Genomic DNA, 26,735 nt, shown 5'->3' on the forward strand with positions numbered 1-26,735 from the left:
GAAAATTATCCATAGCACAGCTTTCTCTAGAGAAGCAATTTTCCTATCCCATCTATGTATATGAGATATAGATGGGTGGGATTATCTCCCAGAGCAAACAATATGAGTTGTTTTTTGTTGTTGTTTTCAACTAAAAATATTATAAAATTTGATGTTCAACAAGGAATGGTTCGAGTTAAAGTAAACATTGCTTCATTTTAGTAATTATATAGCCAACAATTTAGGATGATTTGCTTGTCTCCCTATTTAGCAGTTATCACATTTTCCGAATAATGTTAATCAAGCAAACAAAAACAATGTTTTCATTATTAACATCTATGTTAAGGGATCTCTGATCTGTCTGAAATAGTTAGACAGAGAGAGGTTATGCTCATATTTAACACATTTACTTTATTAGCATGCACTAGTTGGGCTACCAAGCATTAACAATGTAAAAAGCCAGAAAGCAATGGGATCTATTATCTTGAAAACTATTGTCACATTTTTCTCTTTAATTAACAATAACTACTTCAACCTACAACACAGTGGTTTCATTCACAGGGAATGGTAAGCCTTGTCTAAAATAAACCATGGCTTACCATGCTAGTGCCTGCTACTCAATCTTACTCACTTCACTGCTCCTTTTCCAGAGGCAGAAAACAAATCACTGAGTAGCTGCTTAGCATCACTTGCAAACCAGCACTCATGGCTAGCACTCAGGGCAATTCAGTCAGATGGGCAGGGTACAATTACTGTATTATTATTATTATTATTATTATTAAAAATAGTAAGAATGAATTTATTTATTGCCCACTCTTCTCCCTAAAGTCTCAGGGTAGATGACAACAATTTAAAATACATTAAATACATTAAAAACCGTTTGAAATAATTTACAAGCACACATACAAATAGAATACAGTAAGTACTAAAAATAACTCCAATCTGGAAGTTACCAAAGCACAGATTACAATGGCTATGTCATTTATGTCCAAAATGTTATTGCAGAGCTGAAAAAGGTTCAGAAAAGAGCAACCAAAATGACCAAGGGCTGGAGTACAATATGTGGCACTTTTTAGTTTAGAAAAAGAGTAGAGTAAGGGGGGGACAGGATGGAAGCGTATAATAAGACTGTGCATAATGTGGAAAAAGTGGAAGGAGGGAAAATCTCCTGCATCCTTAGTACTGGAACCAAGGGTCATTCAATGAAACTGAATATTGAAAAATTTATGACAGACAAAAGAATGTACTTCTTTAAACTGTGCATAGTTAAACTATGGAATTTGCTCCCACAGGTTGTTGTAATAGCCACCAACTCTGATGGCTTTAAAAGAGGATCAGATAAATTCATGGAGGATGAGGTTATCAATGGGTCCTAGCCAAGACAGCTATGTTCCACCTCCACTGTCAAAAACAGTAATAACTAATAAAGTCAGTTTGCCTCTGAATATCAGTTGCTGGGAATCACAATTACAGAGAGTGCTGCTCCACTCAGGTCGTTCTTGTGTGAGCTTCGCATTAGCACCTGTTGGCAACTGTGACATCAGGCAGGACACAGGTGGCGGGGATAGAGCACAGGCACGATATAGGGATAAAAGGTATGAGAAATATATTTCCTGCATAGTGCTCCCCAAACTGCTACTGTGAAGAGAGGGGTGGAAAGACTAGCACAATACACCTATCTATCTAAGTATTTCCAGAGATAGTAGGCTACAATCTTTAAATTACAGCAATAAAATCCAAAACATTAAGTAGAATAATAAATAAATAAAAACGGAGAGCTAAAAACTGGACTCAGCTTTTTAAAAAAAAACCTCAAATCAAAGTATTTGCTTTTTCCAGCTCTGTGGCTAACAACAGGGAACATTTGAATTGGAGAAATGGCATGCAAAGGAAAAGTTAAAACCTGCCCCCCATACACACTACAGCCCCAGTACAACATTGCTGCTTTAAAAAAAGTAGTCAAGAGATCCATTTACAAATCTCCTGTGTGATATATAGTTTGGCCTAAGACAATGAACTGTGAAAAATTTTGCATAGCAAAACACTTTGCACTTTACATAATGCGACTTTACTTAGTTTGAAAAAGTTTCCCAATTCACCATCTTATCACAGTCAGTGCTTCTGCCTTTTTACCAGCAACATTTTAAAATCTCCTCTCCCATTCTTCCCAGTTTTTGTTTAATATCCAGTCTAGGGAAGAATCTTGCAAAACATGAAAGTTAGCTTTATGTTTTGGGACTTTTGATTGGTCCTAATACAGACATTATGTTGTTACTGCTGGCTTATACTTAATAGTAAGCTAATTCATTTGAATGACTGAAATGGTTGCATATGATTATATGTTCTTAATTTTCCTGAAAGAAAGCAATTTGCAACAACTTCATAAAATATGGTATTATTCCAATAGCACAGACAGACATGCAGGATCAGAATGCTAGTTGTTGACAAGTCATATCCTTCACACAGCCCACCATTTCATGGAGCTCCTTCATTAGCATAAAAACTAATCCAATGAATGCTATTTCACTTCTGATGCAATATTTATTTTAATTTCAGTGACTACAGTAAAGCACCAGTGATGTATCTGAGAACTTCATATTTTCTTCTGTCTTAGTGAATTACATTTGCTTTTCAAATGCCTCCTTAATATTTCATCTTGTCTGTCAAAAATTTATGTTTTGTTCTATTAGAAACTATTAAATTGAATTCCCATCATATAGAGAATCCCTTTGTAGTGTGAATATAGTCTTCTACCCTGTCAAGCAGCCATAGCAGGTTTCTTCCTTGCCTTTTTCCTTCTTTGTTCCAGGGCTATGCATAAATTCAGTTTCTCTAATAAGGTATTCCTCAGCAGCCTTCGTGCCAATTGTATGGACTTTAATTTCCTAACTTTTCCCTCCAGGCTGCTCCTAATTAATATCCTAATTTTTGAAGTTATTTAGGTTTAGTAGTACAACGATCCTTCTCAGTGTGATCAGCCCTGTAAGTTTTAGCAATCACCGTTACTTAGCTGCTCAACCAGTTTGTTTTCCAACTTATTCCCTATAATGTCAAAAAGAAAAGAACAATTTTGTTTTAGAATTATAAACTAATTCTCTTTAGTTGCAGGGTAGCTTTCTTTGATTAGCTCAAGCCTTGCTTAGCTTCACTGTAGCACAGTTTGGCTAAAATCACGAGTCACCTTGCAAGTACCTTGTTTGCTCCTGATTTGTGTGTAGCAAACTGTGCTTTGGATTTTAAAAATTCATTGATGTGCTGGAGTGAAATCTAGATGATTTTGAGATGTAGACTTCTTCACGCTGAGTGCAAGTTTTTCATTTTGGTGCAAAGGCATCAGCTGAGCTAAAGGCAAAACAGTGGCTAGCCTCAGTCATATTGCTATGCTACTCACTTTCCTCCTGTAGCTGAAAGGACTTGTAGCAGCCTGTGCAGCATTGTGGAGCTGCAGAGCCACCCTCCTAACACCAGTCACCAGGGTGGATAAAAATCAAGGATTATTTTTTTAAAAAAATCGGATTTTTAAAATTTAAATCAGATTTTTTTTATTTAAATCAGATTTTTAAAAAAAAAATGCTTTTGAAGGAAAAATCTTCCTAAAGATAGTTTTCTGTTTAAGTTACATTATAGTCCAAAGGTTATTCATGAGGAAATAAGGATTTTTTAAAAGTTTTTCATGTGTGGTAAAACTCAATCTGTTTATAATAAAAAAATATTGTTTAACCACATCAGTTAGCAAACATGGATACATATGCTATAATGTTATTGTTTTAGTTAAATAAATTGTTTAAATTGTTACTAATGATTATTTTTCTACTTCCAATAAAGTACAGCAGAAAAGTTGTCCAAATATAAACAGTTAACTTATTAAACTTCACAATAATTTCATAATCATCTGTCTATGTATTTCTAATAGTATAACCAAATCAGTAATTTTTCATATAACTACTCTGAAAATTTATTATTCCAAAAATGAAACCTTCATCTGGTTGTAAATATTAAGATTATACCAGCAAGAATGAGTCTTTCTGTAAAAAAAATGATTTAAATCAAGTCTTACTGACTAGTGATTTAAATCGATTTGATTTAAATCAAATCAACCCTGAGTGTCACTGCAGCTTACTTTAATAGGGCTGGGGTGGAGGGGAGTGGCAACACCAGTCAAGAGGGCAGCTCTAAGCTCCACCCAACCCCACAGGCTGCTACTGTACTTCCCACCACCTTCTTGAGAATCAACATCTACTTGAATTGTGCAGGCTAGCACAAAGCTGCAGGTTACACTGTAAGCACACACAAGTACACAGGACTACCAAGAAGCAGAACAGAAGCAACTCACTTTTCAGAACTAGTTGTGAACCTGACTTTGGTATCAGATATAAACAGCAACCCTTCCAATGTGTGTATATCTCTTCTTGTGTAACTAGTTCTAGACTCTCTTCAAAGTGCAAATATACTTCAGCGAAGATTATGCAACTTGCTGATAATGCAATTTCTGAACTGTCACAGAGCTCAACTGCAAAATATCAAAATATTTTCAATAACATAGGTACTTATTATATAATTTGTACTTACCCCAATATGTGCAAAGGTTATTTCATCACGCTCACTAGCCATATCCTCTATGTCTGCTGTGACACTTCCACCCTTCACTTGAAAGTGTGTTTTAGTCATATAGCCATCATCAACAGAGTCCTGTGTTTAAAGAAAATAAATGGCATTACTATCTTTTCACCAGAAACTCAATAAATGAAACATTTAGGCCTCAGTATCCGATATATATTTCTTAACAGATATGGTTAAAAATGTTCAGCAGAATTCACAATTATTCTTCACTACTCTATTTTATGTCTTTTTTACTTGCAAATGGTGTCCTGCACAATACTTTCCACCAGGTATTGTGGTGCTGTTGTTGTTTTAAAAAAACAATTTTTATGGAGGAATCATGGTGGCTGCAACGGCACAAAACAGCTCCTGAAGCCAGCTAGAGTAAACGGCTCTGTCTGGCTGACTCCTGGGCTCCCAGGACTGCTGCCGCCAGCACCGCCAGCGGAGAGGAATCAGAGGTGCTTGGTGCGTCTATCAGAGGAGCCAAAACACACACACACACGACCTTGATTGAGCCAGGAAGGCACCTGGCCACCCACCCAACAGTCCAGAGGAGCTCCAAAACCAGGAGGACAGTGGAGCTAATGCGAAGAGGGAGAAAGAATGGGGAAAAGAGGAAGAAAAAGAAAGAAAGAAAAAGAAAAAGGAGACCCAACTTTACCGCTGGCGTACCATCCATTATTCCACCATGCAGCACAAAACCTCCAGATAAAAACCTGGCAAACCAAAGGCTTATATCACCTAATAGACTTTTATAAAAATAACAAACCTTTGTCAACACAAGAAATACAAGACAAACTAGAAGACACCCAAATGCCCTGGTTAATACAACACCAGCTACATGCCCTCTTAAACAACCCAACAGTAAAATCAGCAGCAACAAGGCCCCTGACAACCTTTGAAAACCTCCTCCTAACAACAAGTTGTTCTACTGAAGGAGGTGAGGACAGGTAACCCCACCTAGGCCCGAAGTCACCCCCCCCCAACCAGGCCTCAAAACTGTCCAGAATTCCTTTTCTCTCTTCTAAAAAAAATCTACAGCTAAAGTTTTCCTGTTTTCTCACAAGATGCTGTTGAAAGGCAAACCGTTACTTTTATCAGTACGAGAAGGCTTCAAAAAGCTAATGAATAGACTCTGTCAGAGCAAGCCTGAGAACTGACTCTTATCTCACTCTAGTTGCAACATCTTGAACGTGCTGAACCGCAAGGCTCCTCGACCCCCCTTTGGCTTCTCATCCCCCTTTCCTGGGAAGAGTCCAAACGATTCCCAAGACAGGAGCTTTCTGTTCATGCTCAGGAAACCCATCATGGGGCAGGACTCCTGAGGGGAGGAGAAAGGGGAGGGAACTGGAAGGGGAATATATACTCTGGGCAAATGGCTGTGAACTCGTGCTTGTTTTGTGAATCTATCACACTTGCTCCTTCTACCAGCCGGATGGTAGAATAAAGCTTTTTCTCTGAAACTATTCCTTGAGTGTCTGTTGACTCCCATTTCCCTCCCCCAGGCGCAAAAGCTCTTCTCACCCGAGGCTAAAAAGGCTACACTACCACTGAGCTATGGCCCTAGCTCACAATATTGCTGTCAGGATAAAATGGAGAAGGCGGAGGCAGCAGAAGTGTATATGCTCTGTGGAGGAAAGGTAGGATAGAAGTATAAGAAGGAATAAAGTATGTAAACTAGCCTATAAGTGAATAAACTACAGTATATTTTTAACTTACTCTCCTAATAATTTGTATATAAATTATAAAAGTGGTATATAAATTTTATTAAATAAAAAAGAGGAAATGTTCAGACTTTCAAACAGTATGTTATGCCTGAGCCTTCATTGCTGAAACTCCCAACAGCATTTTCATGCTCACAAACTCCTGATGAAGGCTTAAGGAACCATTGTGACATAACCCATTCAAGCAGAGTGAAGGGGCAACAGGCTGTCAACAGTGGCAGTAGTTGGGGGCTCCCAGCTATTAAAAAGCCACATAAAGTCTTTTCATACTGCCTGAGGAATTAATTCCTTATTTAACGTTCATAATTGCTGGATCGATTTAACAGGACTGGAGCTAACATTTGCTTGGATTTGGCACCATTTATAGGGAACTGCCTGCTGCATCCTCCGCTTTGAAGTCACCCTGGTCTTTGGGCCTCCAGCACCTTCTTCAGCATGTCCAAGCCATCTAAGAGGCATATGATGCTGGTGTTCTACTGGGTTAGGAAGAAGCCCCTGACGGAGAAGCCATGCTCTACCATCTCAGCCAAACCTTCTGCCTCTGCACCGGCTTGCAACACTCCTCACATTTCACCCTACTTCACTAGGAGCAAGACACAACCCACTCCACTCAGGAGGTACAGCAGGCGCAAGTTGCTGCGATTGCCGAATCTCACTGACCCCAAGTTTTTAAGATATGTCATTGGCAGAGTTGGCCGGAAGAGAGCCCGCAGGCGTGGCAAGCAAAAGAAGACGCCAGCAGAAACAGGAAAAGGGGAAGCGGCCTACTGGAGTTGCCACTGACAACCACTCTCAGCCTCTTTTTTTCTTCCCCCTCGAATGGGCGAGCCCCTTCTGGCCCAGCATGCTTTGCGCGCACCATGGTGGCGCCCAGCCCCAGCACGTCCCAACCGGTGCCCGCTTTCCCTTTCCCCTTCTCCGCCTCAATGGCCAGGGCTGAAAAACTCGAGGAGGGGCAGCCTCTGCCGGCCGCCAAACCGAATAAGAAGCAGCCGCCCTTTCGGGCCTGCACAGGCTTCAGGAGTTGGATACGGGATCAGAGGAAGAAATTGGACCTGCTATTCTTAAGGAGGGTAATGGAAAAGAAGACTTGGAAAAGAACCTCCTGAAGCTTCAGAAAGACCGGAAAGAGGCTGTGCTGAAGTTTTCCCTCACGTGGAACACAAACTCGCGGAACTACCTCGAGGCTCAGGCAGTGGTGGAAACCCTCCTCCACTTCGATGGCAATAATTCTGTCCTCTTCATCTTTAAAGATTAATTTTGGATCCAACTTAGGATTGACACACATTATTACCCCTCTCTTTTTGGTTTTATCTGAAGATATAAACTCTTGTCCTAGTCCTTTATTTATTAGTAGTTTTCTATATTGTCTTTTTATGTGTGTCTCCTGCAAACAAATAATATCTTATTTCTGCTTAGCCAATGTGTGATATTTCTCTTCATTTTATTATGAAGTCCATTTACATTCCATGAAAATAATTTAAGATCCATTTAGTATTACTTTCTCTCTTCTGCCTTTTAAACTGTTAAATAAAAAAAAAATCCCTTTGCCTTTACTGTTTGTCCTCTTTTTCCTCCTCCTCTTTCCACCAGGTATTTTGTTTATATGACTATATATATATAAATGCCCAAACCTTTTCCGAGATCAAACTTTATGGGGAAAAAAACTATTCTTGATTGATGGAAACAAGTAGCAGGAGTACTTTTTGTTTTATGATCAACATAAAAAATGAACTGAAAAGGCACAACTCATCTTAAATTAATTCACCTAGAAAATTATACCTGAAGATTATTGTGGTTACTCAAACAAAAGTAAATTTAAAATACTAATACAAGTATATTATTTAACCCTTCAGTTTTCCTTCATTAGTTCCTCAATCTAGTGCACTTCTCATTATGTCATGTCATACTTATGTCAAGTCATACTCATTATGTCATAGGCATACTTCATGTCATGCCTATCCTGTAGCTTCTCAGTTAATTATTAAATCTAATGACTGATTACTGAATACATTAAAGTTAAGGAATATGATTGGCAGCTGCCCTGCTCTCATGGACACCTTTTGAAAAACATTCTTTGGTAAAATGCCTATGAAGGTCAATTGTCTGGAATCATATTGCTATATTCCCCATATGCTTTCTTTTATTTTCCTGTCTTGCTTTTATCTCCTCTCTTTCACCTATTATTTCTTTTTGTACATTTGAAAATGAAAATAAAAACAATTATTTTTAAAAAATATAATTATTGATCTTGTACATCGTTCCTTTCCCAATATTAAAAGAATTAGCCATCATTTTTATATTCTCAACATGCAACCTCTTTCCTTCCCTAGACTGCATTACAGGAGTTATATTTAAGCCTTTCAGATCAACAATTTCATTCTATTGGCTCGCCAGCAGAATTTCTATTCCCCAACTCCCCAAAAAATATGGGCTACCAATACAGTAGCTGCCATTATCAAGTCAAGGACAACCTTACAGGGGAGGGAGAGAGAACTACCAAGTCCAAAGCCCTGCCAGGCTCACACCAAGAAATTGAGAGTAGGAGGAAGTGTTTCTGCTTTCCCCCTTCTTTCTTTCTTTCTTTCTTTTTGGGGGGGGGAGGGGAAGCTTTACCCCTCCTTTGCATGGAGAGATTCATTCTGAACTATAGCTCCTAAGATGCCCTCCTAGGAACCATAGGATTGCATGCTAATTCACTTTCATATTTTGAAGTTAAGACAAGTACTACAGGATCTAGTACAATAGAAATACACTTTATTAATAGCTACAATAGCAATGAGTAATATAGAAGATATAGGATGGAGGCCAGGAGAAATAAATAGAAAATAAGTTAATTAGGACATGTTCATGATCTGGCAGCCAATTTCTTTCAAATAGAAAAGGATGAAACTTTAAAATACTTAAAATAGTCATCAACATAACTAACTGAAAACAAAATTTTGAAATAAATAATGTTGATGGGGAATGGAGATTTATCCTAAGAACACATCACTGGATACACAAAAGTGTAAGGGTGGAGGGAATGCATCATTTGCAAAAGGAATTGAAAGAATGATTTTCACATGATAAAAGAAAAAAAGTCACCTTTAAAATACTTTTTAATATTATATATGTTTATATTATATTAGCTATATGCGTTAATGAGAGAAAATAAAAATAGATATGGGGCAGAGGAATGGCCATGAATATAGATCAACAGATAACCCTCTATTCAGAAAAGAGATCTCAAAAACATCGGATAATCCAAATAAAACAAGGTGGTATTCCTTAAGCCGTAACAGCTGACCTACTTTCAGTTAGATACATATGGTAAACCTGTAAATACTGACAAAAAAGGCACAAACGTTCAATAGATATTTCAATAGACGCATTGAGGATGTATCCTTCCCATATGCCATTGAAAATGTGATTGAAAATTTACCATCTGTAAATCAGGGAAATGTGAAGTAGCACTTTCTAAAATTAAACATTAAAAGTATGCAGACCCAGAAAACTCACACTAAAGAGCCATGTAAGAACAAAAGCACTAGAAATCACTAACTTAAATTTCAAAATTTAAGGTCTGTGAAAGTTAGGAAATCCTGCATATTTCACATCATAAAACTAAAATACTGTACATTGTTCCTAAGACCTAGGAAAGCATGCAAATCAGAAAAAGAGCACTTCATGTGAGAGAACAAGTGAACAAAAGTAATGGATACATATTTGTCAGGGAACTGCCATCTAAAGCGCCGGAGGCGCAAAGGCTCACTGAGGTTGAGAGAGGAGTAGCAGCGGAAGAGGGAACCAGTAGAGGGCGAGCAAGAACTCCAAGGGAAAGTGAGTCGGAGGGATGGCTCAGAGACGCTTCCAGCGAAAACAGTGGGGAGGTCTCAGGACCTCCTATAGGGACACCCACACCTCGACGGAAACTGTCACGCCGAGAGGCCAGACGACGTGTTTCCGTTAAGGAGCTTTTATGTTGGAAACGATTCCGAAAGCAGCCACTTTCGGATTCTACTAGTGATTGACGCAGCCATGCTGGAGGGGCTCCGTCACAGGCAGAGGTTTGAAAACCTGATCAAACTCTGAGGGACTTGCATTTTACGCACAAGCAGCTCATCGTCCCATCACAGCAATCCGAAAGAAACCGAAAGCCAGCTTGTGCAGGGAGAAGCATCATGAGCAACCCAGCCGGAACCGGAGGAGCAGGAGCAGCTGGAGGGGGTCCAAGCCTGGAAGAAAGGTACAGGGCGTTGGAGATCCAGTTGGCGCTGCAAACGGCGAGGCTTGAGGAGAGGAGGGCTCAGGATGCAGAAAAGGGAAAGGAGAAAACCACCCCGCTCGCCAGAAAGGTGCCAGGATTGGTGCAGAAATTCGGGGGGGATCCCAGGAATTATCATGCCTTTAGGACAGAGATGCAATACGCTCTAAACTTGCAGTTTGATGACTTCCCCGACGAGGAATCGCGAGTGGCTTTTGTGATTGGCCATCTCGAATCCGGGGCGAAAGATTGGGTTAGACCCCTGATGCCAGCGAATAATGAGATCCTAAAGGACACGAGGAAGTTTTTTCGTGCCATGGACCTGATGTTTTCCAGCGATATTGAGCAGGGGGTGGTGCGAAGGCAGTTAATGGCTTGCCAGCAAGGAAGCAGATCTGTCCGTGAGTACTGGACTGAATTTACTATGCTGATTCATAAATTGGGGTGGGACCTATCGGCGGAGCCCATCCAAATGCTTTTCGAAGAGGGGCTTTCTTCAACCGTCAAAGATGAGCTTTCCCGGGGGCCCAGGGCGGAGTCTATGGACCAGTTAACCAAATCTGCGCTGTCCATAGGAGCGCGCCAGGAGGCGAGGGCTTTGGAAAAGCGGGAAGGGAAAGGAGACCGTTGGAGGGAGTTCCGCATTCCAGACATTCCAGAGCCACCTTTCCCGCCGGCAGAGCCGATGGAAGTTGGAACAGCGCGGGCGCGCGCAGTTTCAAATCCCAGTGAAGGGCGGAAGAAGGAGGGAAAGAGCGCCAAGAGATGTTATCTCTGCCAACAGCCAAGGCACTTTGCCAGAGTCTGCCCACAAAGAAAGGAATGGCAAGGGATGGCAGGAGCTGTTGGGGGAAAGGAAGAGGAAGGCAAGGAGCAAGTAAAAGCCAACGCCTGGCTGCCACCGTCGGGGCACAGCAGCCAGGCCAAAGAGCAGTGAAAGTGCCCACGCCGGAACCTCCCAGACCCGCTTTAGTGATAGAGGTGTTACTAGAACTGCCAAACGGACACCCACTAAAGATCAAGGCGCTTTTGGATTCAGGCAGCTCCTGTAATTTCATGAGTAAGGAGTTTGCAGCTGAGCATCAGATACAGACCATCCCTTTAAGTAACCCCTTGCAGGTGACTACGATTGACGGCAGAGAGCTGTTGGGGGGAGAAGTTAGCCAACAGACTGTCCCGATGATAATGAGGGTGGCAAGGCACACCGAACAGATAGCGTTTAATGTGGCCACCCTGGGAGGAGCGCCCATCATTTTGGGGATGAGCTGGCTGGCGCTACACGATCCGCTAGTGGGCTGGCATCAGAGGGTGGTCTCCTTTGGGTCAGCGCATTGCCTAGAACACTGCAAGGAGGGGAAGGTTTTGGGAGGAGACAGAGTCACCCTAGCCGGGATGGAAGTAATGGACAAAGGGAAGGTGCCCCCGCAATACGCAGATCTGAGCAACGTATTCAGCGAAAGGGAAGCAGACAAACTGCCACCGCATAGACCCTTTGACTGTCAAATCAACCTAATCCCTGGGGCCCAACTCCCAGTAGGCAAGCTGTACGCCATGTCAGACAGGGAGATGCAGGAGCTGAGGGAGTTCATTGACAAAAACCTGAAGCGAGGTTTCATCAGAGAGTCCCGAGCGGTGGGGGGCAGCCCAGTGTTTTTTGTGGACAAAAAGAACACAGACAAACCGAGACTGGTGTGTGACTTCAGGGCCCTCAATGCAGTGTCGGAGCCCCTGGCTTTCCCTATGCCCCGAATTGATGACATTTTGACCAGAGTAAGGAAGGGAAAGATCTTTACAAAGCTGGACCTGCGGGGGGCGTACAATCTGATACGCATAAGGAAGGGAGATGAATGGAAGACCACCATGTTTACCCCTTTGGGAGCCTTTGAATACCTCGTTATGCCCTTCGGTCTACAAGGGGGCTCCGCGTGTTTTCAAGCTTTTATAAACCACGTTCTGGGACCTTTGCTCTACAAGAATTGTGTGGCCTTTTTAGACGACGTGTTGGTGTATTCGGAAGATGAGGAACAGCATGTGAGGGACGTTCGAGAAGTGTTGGGCAGGCTGCAAGCCAACCAGCTGTGGGTGAAACTGGAGAAGTGCCAGTTCCACACCAAGGAGGTGGAATTCCTGGGGTACCGCTTGTCAGACAAGGGATTGGCCATGGATCCAGGCAAGGTCCAAGCGGTACTGGAATGGAAGACACCGAAGACCAAGAAGGACGTGCAAAGATTCTTGGGGTTTGGGAACTTTTATAGGAAGTTCATCAAGAACTTTGCCCACTTGACGGCGCCCATCACCGACTGCCTCAGCAGCAAGAAGAAATTTGTTTGGACGGTAGAGGCGGATCGAGCCTTTGAAGAACTGAAAAGGGCTTTCGCCTCGGAAGAACTTCTGCATGTGGATTTACGAAAACCCATGAGAGTGGAAACCGATGCATCCGACCGGGTGGTAGGGGCGGTCCTTCTTCAACCGGGGAGGAGTGCGTCGGAGTGGAGACCGTGTGCCTTCTTCTCGCGGAAGCTGAATAAATCCGAGAGGAATTACACGGTGTATGACAGGGAACTACTTGCCATTCACGAAGCATTCCGGAGGTGGAGACATTTATTAATTGGGGCACAACACAAGGTGCAAGTGTGCACCGACCACAAGAATTTAGAGTATTGGAGAACAGCTCGAGTGCTCAACCAACGACAAGTGAGATGGGCACAGGAATTCTCCAAATTCAACTTTGAAATTTGTTATGTGCCAGGCCCAGAAAACGTCAGGGCGGACGCGCTCTCACGCAAACCAGAGTATTGGGAAGGGGAGGGGGTGATCGAAGAGAGACATGTCATCCCTGAGGACCGGTGGGTGTGTGGGGCGGCGTTGGTGGGGCAACGAGAACTGGTAGAGGAAACGGAAAATGATGAATATGCCCAGGATAAGCTCAGAGGTCTCAGGGGGGAGGGCGAGAGTCCCGGAGGTTTTGAGGAAAGAAATGGGGCATTGTATTACAAAGGGGCACTGTATATACCCGAAGGTGAATTGAGGGGGAGAGTACTCAAGCAGTTGCATGATAGCCCCACGGCGGGACATTTTGGACAACACAAGACCATGTGGTTGGTTACCAGAGAATTTTGGTGGCCTAAGGTGAGGGAAGATGTAAGAGAGTATGTAAGAGGGTGTGACCAATGTCAGCGAGCCAAAGGGGAAAGAAGGGCGCCGGCAGGGTTATTAGAACCATTACCCACACCAGAACGGCCTTGGGAAGCGATATCAATAGATTTTATGACGGATCTGCCAAAGTCCAAGGGGAAAACAGCCATCATGGTAGTAGTAGACCTGTTAACTAAGATGTGCCACTTTGTAGCATGCTCACATGCAGTCACAGCGGAAGAAACAGCGAAGTTGTTTGTAGAACACATCTTTAGGTTGCACGGGGCTCCCTTGAGGGTGATCTCAGATCGCGGCAAACAATTTACTTCCAGGTTCTGGAGGAAGCTCATGAGCTTGCTGCACGTGGAAGTCAATTTTTCAACTGCCCGGCACCCTGAAACCAACGGGCAGGCGGAAAGAGCAAATGGCATTCTTCAACAATATCTGAGGTGTTATGTCAATGACAGAGAGAACGATTGGGTCGAAAAGTTGGCATTGGCAGAATTTGCCTACAATAATGCGGAGAATGTGTCCACAGGGATGAGTCCCTTTTTTGCTAATTACGGGTGTCACCCCAGGGCATTTCCAGGGGAAGGAGGGGAGAGATGGAGCGTCCCAGCGGCTGAACATTTTGTAGAAGAGATGGAAGCGATCCATCATCAGCTCCAGCTCAACTTAGAAAGGGCTAAGGCACAATATAAGAAGCAGGCAGACAAGAACAGAAGGGAAGGTGAAACCATAAGGGTGGGGGATCAAGTGTGGTTGTCAACCCAAGGGTTGCCGTTCAAAGGGGGTTGTAAGAAATTGAGGCCCAGAAGATTGGGACCCTTTGAGGTCATTCAGCAGGTCAACCCGGTAGCTTTCAAACTCCGATTACCCAACCACATGAAATTGCACCCAGTGTTCCACAGGTCGTTACTGTCACCATACAGGGGGGGACGTGAAGGGGAGTACGTCAGGGGACCAGCCTTGGAAGAGAGGGAACGCCGCAATCATGTAGCGGAAATCCTCGATTCCAGGTGGAAGGGAAATCAGGTGGAGTATTTGGTGGCGTGGGAAGGGGAACCGGAGTCAGAAAACACCTGGGTAAGTGCAGAGGAAGTCAATGACGAGGTTTTAACAGAAACGTTCCACCAAAGGTTCCCGAGGAAACCTCAGCCGATAGCAAGGTTTAGGAGGGAGTATTTCGGCACCACCGATGAGGAAGAGGAAATGGAAGGGTTCGCGGAGTCGGAGTTGGAAGAGGGAGTGGACTCCGATGACGAAGAGTATCTAGAGAGTAGGAACAGCAACAAGTGGAGGGAAGTGTTCGCGACGTCGGAAGATGAGGGAGGTTCTTTCAGGGGTTTTACCTCCTCACCGCCAGTAGGAGAGGAGACGGGAGGGGGTGAAGGGGGCCCTGGAGGGGAGGTGGATGTCAGGGAACTGCCATCTAAAGCGCCGGAGGCGCAAAGGCTCACTGAGGTTGAGAGAGGAGTAGCAGCGGAAGAGGGAACCAGTAGAGGGCGAGCAAGAACTCCAAGGGAAAGTGAGTCGGAGGGATGGCTCAGAGACGCTTCCAGCGAAAACAGTGGGGAGGTCTCAGGACCTCCTATAGGGACACCCACACCTCGACGGAAACTGTCACGCCGAGAGGCCAGACGACGTGTTTCCGTTAAGGAGCTTTTTTGTTGGAAACGATTCCGAAAGCAGCCACTTTCGGATTCTACTAGTGATTGACGCAGCCATGCTGGAGGGGCTCCGTCACAGGCAGAGGTTTGAAAACCTGATCAAACTCTGAGGGACTTGCATTTTACGCACAAGCAGCTCATCGTCCCATCACAATATTAAAATGACATCAATTATGAAAATAAATAAGAAATTTCTTGCAAATGTGACCCCAAATATATGTTTACATTTATAGGAGTTATACGGCCATTACGATATTGATACAACAAATATGTATCTTATGATCTACTATGCTTGTGACAATGAAGCCATACCATAATATATGCATTAGGAAGCTGGAAGAGGGGGGAAAACAAGATGGGCACAAAAATAAACAAGTGATGAGAGGTTGTATAAACAAAGATGGATGTATAATCATGCAGCACTGTGGGTCTTTTCACACATTTTGGGGGATGAATGGTGGTGAGGACTACTTGTTCACTGTGAGAGAGTCCACCTGATGTTATCAGGGCAAATAAAGGCAAAAAGGAAAATTAATGACAACACAAAATAAAACACATAAGAGATGAGTCTGCTGACAGTGTGTGGGAATATATATATAAATATATTCACCAGCCAAAGATTAGCTGCAGTTCATTAGTTAATATTTTAAATCTTTCTACACAAGCTTCTGATTTTTAAAATGCCAGATCCGCAGCAAATGGTGAAATGTGTACAGAATCAATGATGCAAAGGTAGATGATACCTGGTAGATGGGCAAATGTAAGCTGCAACTTTGATTTCTTGTTCCCAGGTGGCTTTTCTCCAACTTCCTTTCCCTGGTCTCTAATTCTTCATCTCTCCTGGCACCTTCTTATAATATACCGTACATTACTTTATCCTTCCTAGGAATATCTTGCTTACCCCATTCCCTTGTCCTGTTTCCTATACTCTGGTACTCCACTAAGCTGATCCTGCCTATTTTCCTTTCCTCAGCTCATGCATCCTCTGCAGCTCCCATCACCCAACCATGGGCAATGTTGGCTGGGACTTACAGCAGTTATAGTCTATAGTCTGAATGAGGACCCAGACTGGGGACGGCTGCTTTACATCTTCTTTCTTGCAGATTAAGAAGAGCCTTAATGGATCAGACCAAAGGGACTAACCAGCATCCTGTCACTCACAGCAACCAGTCAGATGCCTCTGCGAAGCCCAAGGCAGAACATAAAAACAAGAGCCATCTTCTCTTGTTCGAAGCAATCACTGGTATTGAGAGGCAAAGCTGCCTCTGAAACCTTCATTCAGTTAATCAAGCTTTAGCTCAGTTGGTTACAGAATGGTGCTGATAACACCAAGGTTGCACGTTCAATCCCCATACAGGACAGCTGCACGTTCCTGTATTGCAGGGGGTATGACTAGATGATCCTCGTGGCCCTTCCAACATGATTCTATGTGACTGATTCTTCCGTTGCCCACTGTAACTTTGCAAAGCATGTTGAGGGTAAAATTGCTTGTTTCCACAATGACCTTGATACTGTTATTACAGCATGTCCAGATGAGGGCATCAATGTTGCATCTAACTAAGTTTTCTGAGATCATTTTTAGTTGATGTAGCCCAAGGACACAGACAAGGGGCTTGCTAGTATGCAACCATCCATATGCACTCTCAACTCTTGCCCATCTTAGCTAATCAAAGCTAGCCAGGGAAGTTTGACAGAAGGAAATGTATTATAGTGCCCTCACCAATATACAGTATTTCAAGAAGTGAGAAGTTCTAAGGACAGTGCTACTCAGAGTTTGGTTTTCCTTTGAGGAAATATTTTGTAATATTTGGTTTATTTACAGATATAGTAGAGCACAGATTGATGCAAGCAGCTTATGAACTTCCAACAATCAGCAAACCTGCTACCTTACAATGAAACCCCAAGTAGATGCACCCCCCACACCCCAGTTTGTCATTCTCCGTCACTGAAAGCTTACACTGCCCTCCTCCCACTAGCAAGAAGCTACCAGGTTAACCATATCTGCAAATGTGCAGACATATGCAATATTATATATGAAGTATTATTTTCCAATTATTATGTTCACCTGGAATGAACTGAATTAGTCTATAAATGTCTCTTTCTTGTTCAGATCACTCCAACAACATTTTATTAACTAAATGTAAGCTGTTCACACCAACAACTTTTTGTTAGCTAGATGGCAACATGGACGACTTTTAGAGAAAACATTTGTTCCTGGGGGAGACTGAAAGGAACATCAATATTTTTCAGCAAAAATGTTTACCTCTTTGGGAATATAGCTTCATTGAAATTTCACAGAAGAAAACCAGATGTTTCATTTCTTCAACTTTAAGTAATTTTCATGTCAAATAGGGATGTGATACAACATTTTTGTTTTGAACCAATCTCTTGTAACATCAAGTTTAATTAAACTATGCTAAACTACTTTGCCTGAATATGCTATTTTTCTCTCAAGGGACTCCTTGCACCTCAGAGAGACCCCTTCCTCATGCTTGGCACCACATAAATTTAAAGAAGCATCCTTTTCTATGGGAGATGTATATTTGCATGTATGTACAAAAGAATAAAACAGGAATTATTTTTGGCCTGGTGCCTGAGGTGAATGGTTAATAAAATCTAAAGTGAGTCTAGAACAGCTGCATACCTTTAAGGGTGCTGCTCAGTTTTCAGTACATAGATTCCTGCTGTTTGTGGCTCTAGATCAAGACAGCTCAGAAGGTTTGGTACAAAACCTGCCAGTTGCTGCTTTCCAATCAACAGTTAACTGAGCAGAATCTCCTTTCTCTGAAACACTTTCTCCTCCCAGCAATATCCAATAGCTGTAAGTGCTAGGTTGCAGGCGCAGAGCCAGCAAGAATATGCAAGTGTGCCTCCCTCTATAGCTGCTGCCTTCACAAAGCCTCCTGAAAACCCATTATCTGGCTTTTCATCTACCTCTTTGAAAATATATCCAATTATCCCAAACAGAAAATGTTGCATAATTTAACCTTATTTATTAACTGTAAATATATTAAAAAACCTTTGGGGTCCATTTTGCATCCCTGCAAAGACTGCACCTGAAGCAGGTGCCCTGTCACCCCCAACTTTATTATAAACCTCCTACATACTAGCTCCAATAAGCAAATTAAGCATGCTGTCCTCAACAAATAAGTCTTGCCAAAAAAGTTTAAGTACTGATTGAATCACGTGGCAAGCATAGCTGGGAAGAATATCTGCTGAAAGGGAACCAAACTGCATAGTTGATAATGAATGGTAGCTGCATATTAAGAGCTTATTTCTCAAAGGAAGCACAAACAAATTGGGGTTTTATTAGCTGTTTCATTAAGTTTTATTTTAGACAAACACACACAGAAAGCATATGTGCAACATCTGATATAAAAGGATTCTATTCAAAACAAGTCTCTGTACAGAACCCATTAATGTAGCATTAAATTACTCAACAAGGCTGCAAATTTAACTATAAATTTAACTCTTTGACTAATCTATCATTTCTGACAGAGTTTATTTCATTTGCTCTGATCTTTAAATCAATGTGTGTCTAACTCCAGCACATTAGTTCTGTCTTTTAAGTAGCATTACATATATACATATATCTCTGTGTGTTATGTATGGCTAGTGCCATGGGCTATTGTAGCGCTTTCTTTTTATCAAGTTTGCTCCTAAAACAAATCAGTGTGTGCTTCTGTCAGTAAACATTTGAACACAGAACAGATCGGTTTAGAGAAAATTACCTTGTTCTTAGAGTTGCTTTTGTGGTGATGCTTTATTTATATTCCCACTAAGACACAATGAGCCAAATTCAGAACGTACCTGTGCTAGAACAAACCAATTCTTTTTGCATATGCAGCTGTAATGTTCAATGAGGAACAATAACTGAACTCAAATCTAAGCACAATTGGGGAGGGGGGGTTAGGATCTACCAGGAAGAGAAAGATCTCAGTAGCATATTCAGTAGCTATGGAATTCTGAACTTAAATGCCAGCTACAATTCAGAAGTCAGGTATTCTCAAATCAAATTGAAATTAATGGATTTGGGTGCAATTCTTGTCACATTTTCATGTGGGTAAATCCCACTGATCATAGTAGGGCTTATTGCATAGAATTGTATCCACTGCTACTCTCATGCAACATGCACTTATTGTTGTTATTATTATTAAATAAATTTGCATACTACCCTTCATCTGTATGCCTCTGTAATTGTAATGGAACTAAAGTATGATCACAAAACCATAGGAAGCAGCCCAATTCCAAGTCAAATCACTGGTCCATCTAGCTCAGTATTGCCTATGGCTGGCAGTGGTTGTTCAGGATTTAAAAATGAGATAGTTCCCAAGCCCTGCTGGAGATGCCAGGGATTTAACCTGGCACTGTTTGCAGTCAAGGCACGTGAACTGAAACTAAAGCCATGAGCTATGCTCAACATAATCTGTATAGACAGGTTCCCGTTTCCTATAGTAGCATAATACTGCACAGAGGCCTAGGGTCTGCCCAGGACCAAGGAAACCTAAGGTCAAATCCCTGTCCCACTTGGTTGTTGTTGTTGTTGTTTTAAAAAAACAACCTAAAAGCAGTTTACAAAATGTTAAAACAAGAAAAATTCACAACCATACTTTAAAACATACAAAAGTTAAAATATTAACACAAATTAAAATTACCTCAACTTTCCAAGCATCTAGGTAGGCTTGCCTAACCAAAAGTGTTTTTAGTAGGTGCCAGAAAGAGTACAGTGAAATCACCTGCTTGATCTCAATAGGCAGAGAATTCCAAAGTGCTGTTGCTGTCACACTAAACAATTGAGTTCTTACAAATGTGCAACGGATATTATGTGGCACCTGTAGTAGTGCAATTCCACCAATCAAAATGGTTGAGTGGGCACATATGGGATAAGGTGATCTCCTAGATAATCTGGTCCTAAGCTCAACCTGATACGTTACTGAGTTCTTGTAAAGACAAAATTGGATGGGGAGAGACACAACCATATACAATACCCTGACCACATTTGAGGAAGGGAAGGAGTAGAATAAATTAGTAGAACAATCGACTATAGCACTGAAATTTTGCAATCAAGATCCGATTCGCTATGCAACAAAACCCTCACACACAGCAATCACTTAGCCTTGACATTTAACTCCCAAACTTGACTATTTTTACTACAAAATAGTACTTATGTGACATATATTTTTCTAAGATACTTTTAAATAGAACACCACACGTGCAGAAAAAACAATCTTTATTTCAATTCAAAATTGTCAATTTACCTCATTTGTATGGTCAGACTACATGTAAACAGCCATTTTCTTGATCAATTGTGGCAAAAAAGACTCCCCTCTCAGCAATTAGGTAGGAAAGCTGTTGTTAATCAGAATATCATTCAAAGCACAATTTATGTTCTATAAATACTAATGATAGTTGTGAACACAAAAGTGTGTGTGTTGGTAACTTTTGTAAATATTTCCAAAACTATACAATATTTCTGATAATTCCATATTTTTAAAAAACCTGAAAAAATATTTAAACACACATTGAATCCCCAAACTACTTTTCGATTTGAAGGAACCATAGTGTAGAAATGGTAACAAAGTAAAACAGAAGTACAGATTCATTAATTATTATTAAATTTCTATTCTGCCCTTCATCCAAAGATCACAAGGCAGTTTGCAATATAAAAACACAAAAATACATAACATAGCAACAAACAAAAACAGTAACCACCATCCACCACCCAGTTTAAAAGGTCATAGATTGTTTAATTGGCCAAAAGAAAGGCCTGGAAGAAAATGAATGTTTTTGCCTGGCATTTAAAGATATGCAATGAAGGCACCAGGCAAGCCTTCCTGGACATTAAAAAACATCCCTGGCCTATAAAATTTGAGACAAATCTAGCAACACAGTGTTTCGGCTAGAGATTAAAATCGGGCACATACCTTTACAATTCTCCACTGCCAATGGTCTCCTACTTGTTGAGAGTGTTTGATAAATTCTGCACAATATTGCTTGAATTTATTCTCTTCCAGAAAGAAATCTTCACCACACAAGTTAAGTGACATCTATTTTAAAAAAACCAAAGTGTTAGTATTGGCAGGTATAGTTAACTCTTAATAGAATATATAGCTCTCCCAAAGGAACAGGAAGCAATACAAGAGATCAACAAACAATAGGAATTGGGCTACTGCCCAATCCCTTGCTTTCAGATGAACTTTCTACTTATGGACAATGATTTCATGTCATTACTTGATGGTATAATATTTCTATGGACCATTAAGCTAATGCAGGAATTTCAAACCTACAACCCTTCAGATGTTGCTGGACTCCAACTGCCATCAGCCTAAACCAACATAATCAGTGGTTGGTAGCTATAATCTAATAACATCTGGAAAGCTAAAGACTTCCCATCCCTGAGCTAACGATTCCTGAATTCCAGGGGGTTGACCTAGATGACCTTCAGGGTCCCTTCTAACTCTACAATTCTAGTATACTTTTCCAAAGGCAGAAGCCTCTCCAGAATGGGTACTGTTTTTTACACTTCAACCTGTAATGCATTCTGTCAGACAATATGCTTCAATAAAATGAGCAGAGCTTGGACATGCAGACCATTTTCAAGGATTGAAATGCTCATATAGGTGAACATTCTGTCATTTGTATCTCTCTTTATTGACAGTATGAGTAGGATCAAATATCACCACCACTCTGGATTACAAGGAACTGGGAAGTTTCCAAGTTTGGGGAAAATGTCAGTAATTACTACATCTCCCGATGCAGTTATCAGATGTGAAATTGTAATCAACACAGTGCAGGTAAAAATACTGTAGTCTTCACACACACTTTAAATAGAACCACCTGTTTTTAGCAAATGAGCAGATGTAGGCATAACAGAGAAACTGAAAATTATAATGCAGTATTGCTTCTTTCCCCATACTTGTACAATAAAATCATTATAAGAGGAAATAATTGGCCAGTTTTTTTATTAAATGCACATATAAGAAGCTTACTAAATTCTGAAGCACCCATGAGACTTTAGTCTGCTCTTATACCTTGTAACATTACCAATCTTTCTTTATATTTGGTTTTCAGAATTAAGGATCCTATAGCAGTGCTGCACAACTTGTCTCTCATGTTGAATGAAGCCCATCAGACACGTGTGGTATTTTACCAAACACTTGGTAGATCTTTCTAGTCTAATACCTTTTAGACTTAAAAATTGAGGGAGTGGGGAGGGGAGAGATAGAGTGCCTGAAAATCCAAAATACGGTACTTTATTGTTTTCAGATTCATCTTGGTGTAATATGCAAGCTTTAACTGATGCATTTAAAGTACAGACAACCCCCATTTACACATGTTCAATATGTGTGTGACTGCACATAAACACATCACATCAAACCTGGAAATGACCACAAAACATCACAAAAGTCTCAATGTATCCTGCCTAAGTGAGACTTTCAAAGGCTTCCCCCAGAAACACATAACATTGTTTCCTTTACTGTATCTTCATTGTTCAGATGTCAGTGTCATTGCTTTTGTAGCAAAAACACCAGCACCCACATACAAGAGAGACAGAGGTATCCTCAAATTTCCTAAATACAGTACAAAAAAAACCTTTTTTTAAAAAAAGCCGAAAGAAACTCCAAAAAGCAGTGAGGACTAGGAATACTCAGAAGCTGCAGTGCTGAAAGATGAGGTGGAAACAGAAGATCAGCTAGGAAGGGGAATGGAATAGATAGATATGATTACAGAGTTTAGGGAAGTTTTTAATGTCTGATGTTTCATCACTTTACAGTCATACCTTGGGTTAAATATGCTTCAGACTGAGCATTTTCAGGTTGCATTCCGTGGCGACCCAGAAGTAACGGAATGGGTTACTTCCGGGTTTCGCCGCTCGCGCATACGCAGACGCTCAAAGTGATGTCACGCGCATGTGCAGAAGCGGCAAATCGCAACCCATGCAGACGCGGGTTGCGTTCTGCTCAGGATGTGAACGGGGCTCCGGTACAGATCCCGTTCACATCCAGAGGTACCACTGTATTACTATCATCATCATCATCATCATCATTAATTCTGTTGGGAGCCGCCCAGAGTGGCTGGGGGAAACCAGCCGGATAGGTGGGGTATAAATTTTATTATTATTATTATTAGGAAATTTACAGCATAAAAATACAAAATGAGAACACAAGATACACACCAAAAAACAAACTGATAATGCCCTTCTCACAAACACATTTAAAAGGCCATAAGTTGTTCAATCAGCCGAAGGCCTTGTTAGAATCAAAGAATTTTAGGGTTGGAAAGGACCCCGAGGGTCATCTCATATAACATTTTCACCTGGCAACTAAGTTACAGTATCATGGAAGAGGGCATGGTTGACTGAATGGAACAGTGAGCAGGAGCATTAAGCACTGGAACCTCTCATTGTAGATCCCGCCTGTGCCTCTGAACACCAATTGCTGCAGAATAACAAGCCGCATCCCCCTTCAGGGCTACATAGGCTCCTGATTGGTTACTGTAATAAACAGGATGCTGGACTAGATGAACCATTGATCTGAGCCAGCAGGGTTCCTCCTTATGCACACACCAGAGAACACTGGCCGGGGATATTTAGTACATCTCCAGCTGGCTCTAAGTTTTGGAAAGCACAGGTGTCCTTTGCTGCGTTTACAAACGTCTCCGCTCCCTATGTTTCAGTCGCTGCTTATTTCCAACCACCCAACGGGGCTGCTGTGGTGACCTTTCCACAGCTCACATTTCCCTCATCTGGCAGAGCCAGGAGCAACGAGGAGGCTGTAGGGCACCTGAATGAAAACGTGCCTTCTTGTTGTTGTTGTTTTCAAATGGCCTGAAACTTGTTGTCCCAGGGGACCAGGCTGTGCCAAGGCACAGTTTGCCATTCGAATTGCAAGCCTGTTTCTCCTTCCTAGGTAAAGGTAAAGGGACCCCTGACCATTTGGTCCAGTCGTGACCGACTCTGGGGTTGCGGCGCTCATCTCGCTTTATTGGCCAAGGGAGTGGCATACAGCTTCCGGGTCATGTGGCCAGCATGACTATGCCGCTTCTGGCGAACCACAGCAGCACACGGGAACGCCGTTTACCTTCCCGCCGGAGCAGTACCTATTTATCTACTTGCACTTTTTGACGTGCTTTCGAACTGCTAGGTTGGCAGGAGCAGGGACCGAGCAACGGGAGCTCACCCCAACACGGGGATTTGAACCGCCGACTTTCTGATCGGCAAGTCCTAGGCTCTGTGGTTTAACCCACAGCACCACCCGTGTCCTTCCTCCTTGCCTGTAAAACCACTCCTGCTTTCGGCATGTCTGTATGAACAAGAAGAGATCTGTGTACTGTGGGTGAGAATTCCCCTGAAAAACATGCAGTAAGGCACCACAACAATTTCCACACACACACAATTCCCCCCCCCTCGTTTAATTTCACTGCACACAGGTGGTGCAGTGACAATAAAGGTTTATTTTATTGTTACACACACACACCTATGGCATTCCTGTTTACGGTTGGGGGGGGAGGAGAGAAACTGAGCATACACTGAGGGGGCTGTGGGAAGGCAAGAGGGCGGCCCAAGGAACGGGCCACGGCAATGGCAGTTTCAAACGGAGGCCGGTGACCAGGGCGGGAGTTTCCAAACCGCGCCTCTGAGGCAAAGTTGGCTAACAAAGAGCGACGGGAAGCCCCTCGGGGGAAAAACAGGCTCGGGAAACCAGCCTCCGCGCCTCCTGCCAGGCTGGGGCTGCCGGCAGCACCCGAGCGCCCTGCGACCGCCTCTTCCTTTCCATCCTCCCTCATCGCCTCGGCTCCCCCCTTCGCTCACCTTCTCCGCCTCCCGCCAATTTCTGACGGATGCGCACAAGGCTCCGTCTCTTCCTTTCTTGTGGGAGGAGCTCGGGGGGGAGGGGAGAGAGCGCGCGCCAGGGCGCAAGCGCAGAAGCACCCGCGCGGTTTCCTTTCCCCTGTCTCTCTCTGCTCTCGGGCTCCGGGAAGAGCCTCGGGACCCGCACCTCGAAAGCGCATGTGCTAGTCCGACGCATGCGCGTCTGTATGCGGGGGGGGGGGGCGGTTAAGAGGGCAGAGGGAAAGTGTTGTGTTGGGAAAGGGTGTTGCGCGTTGTTTCAGGGTTGGCAGCGTTTAACGTGGAGGTCCTCCCAAGTCCACCTTTTTCCCTTAAAAAAAAAAAGTGTGTTGCTAACCATGAGGCAGCTAGAATTGTTCCCGCTGGATTTCCGCGTTTGCAAAGCGGCAACACTTTTCCTCCCCAAAATTCCTACCTTCTATTGGAGCAAATAAGGGTTCACAGTACACAACCTGCTGCTCCTCTCCTAGCAGCCTGCAAAAAAAGAGCGCTGGCTAACTTCACCAAAGCGATGAGGCGAGATAAAGTTCTGAGAGTTGGCGGGAACGTTGCCAGTCCCTGCAGTTTGTTGCTCTGACTCATCTCATCCAGAAATGTAAAATGTTTTGCTGAAATCTTTTAGTCTTGGTGAGAACTTGGCAGAAGGCAGCCTTTCTCGTTCCAATAACCTTGAAGCGAGGTAACTTTCTGGGGGCCATGAGGCAGAGTGAAGTAGAGCCCTAAAAGAGCACAAAAATACTGCACAAATTGTACAAGAATAGCACATAGCAATCCCACAAGCCTTTGCACTGACCTTTGAGGCCTGGGGAGAGTTGGAGTTGGAGCAAAGAAGCTTGGAAAGAGCAACTGTGGTGGAACTTGGGGGCTTCCCCCCCCCCAAGGGTTTCCGATGGGAGGGTGTTTGCAGGCTTTTTCAATGGTGTTCCCAATAGAAACGACCTCACTTAAATGTGTGGTGCCTCAGAATGTAACCCCCATGTAAATGGGGAGTTGTTTGTACTTCAGAGAGGAACCAATCTTGCACATAGTGCAGGCATTACATAGGATAGATCGGAAAGAAGCTCTGGTCTATTCAAAGGGGAAATTATTTTAATTCAGTTTAAAGACCACTTATACCATTTTAAAGACTGTTTAAAAACCCCTTATACCATTTTAACAGTTGTGACTTCCTCCAAATAGTAATGGGAACTGGTTTGTTACAGATGCTTGGAATTGTAGGTCTCTTAACAACTCTCAACTGTAGTTTTTAATGGGTGTTCCTAGAATTGGGGGGGGGGGAGAGATGACTATTAACGTGGTATAAGAGTGCTTTAAATGATTGGTGTGGCTATGACATTCCATTTGCTACCCCTTCTATTAAAAAAAATTATACAAAACAGAATATTTAACCCTTTCTTCACCGTTTGTTAAAATAATTATTGGTTATATAATTGTATACTGAATGGAGATGGAAATTCAAACACTATCATGTGAAATAAATATAAGGAGACAAAGATGAAAAATGCTGTTACAAGCTACCTTACAAATAG

The 26,735-nt window shown here is 42.4% G+C and overlaps 1 protein-coding gene across 1 annotated transcript in view; it reads right to left on the reverse strand.

The window, feature by feature from the left end:
• The window catches only part of ATG10 (autophagy related 10), a 105,540-nt gene extending 80,185 nt beyond the window's left edge, over positions 1-25,355 (reverse strand). The window contains exons 1-3 of the mRNA XM_081930247.1: positions 25,168-25,355; positions 21,281-21,403; positions 4,549-4,668 (exon numbers count right to left, since the gene is read on the reverse strand). Coding sequence (XP_081786373.1) covers positions 4,549-4,668; positions 21,281-21,403 — 243 coding nt within the window. The 5' untranslated portion in view covers positions 25,168-25,355. The remainder of the gene's footprint in view (positions 1-4,548; positions 4,669-21,280; positions 21,404-25,167) is intronic.
• Positions 25,356-26,735: the final 1,380 nt, after the last annotated feature.

Source organism: Podarcis melisellensis (genome assembly GCF_964234715.1).
Source record: "Podarcis melisellensis genome assembly, chromosome: 11".
NCBI lineage: Eukaryota > Metazoa > Chordata > Lepidosauria > Squamata > Lacertidae > Podarcis > Podarcis melisellensis.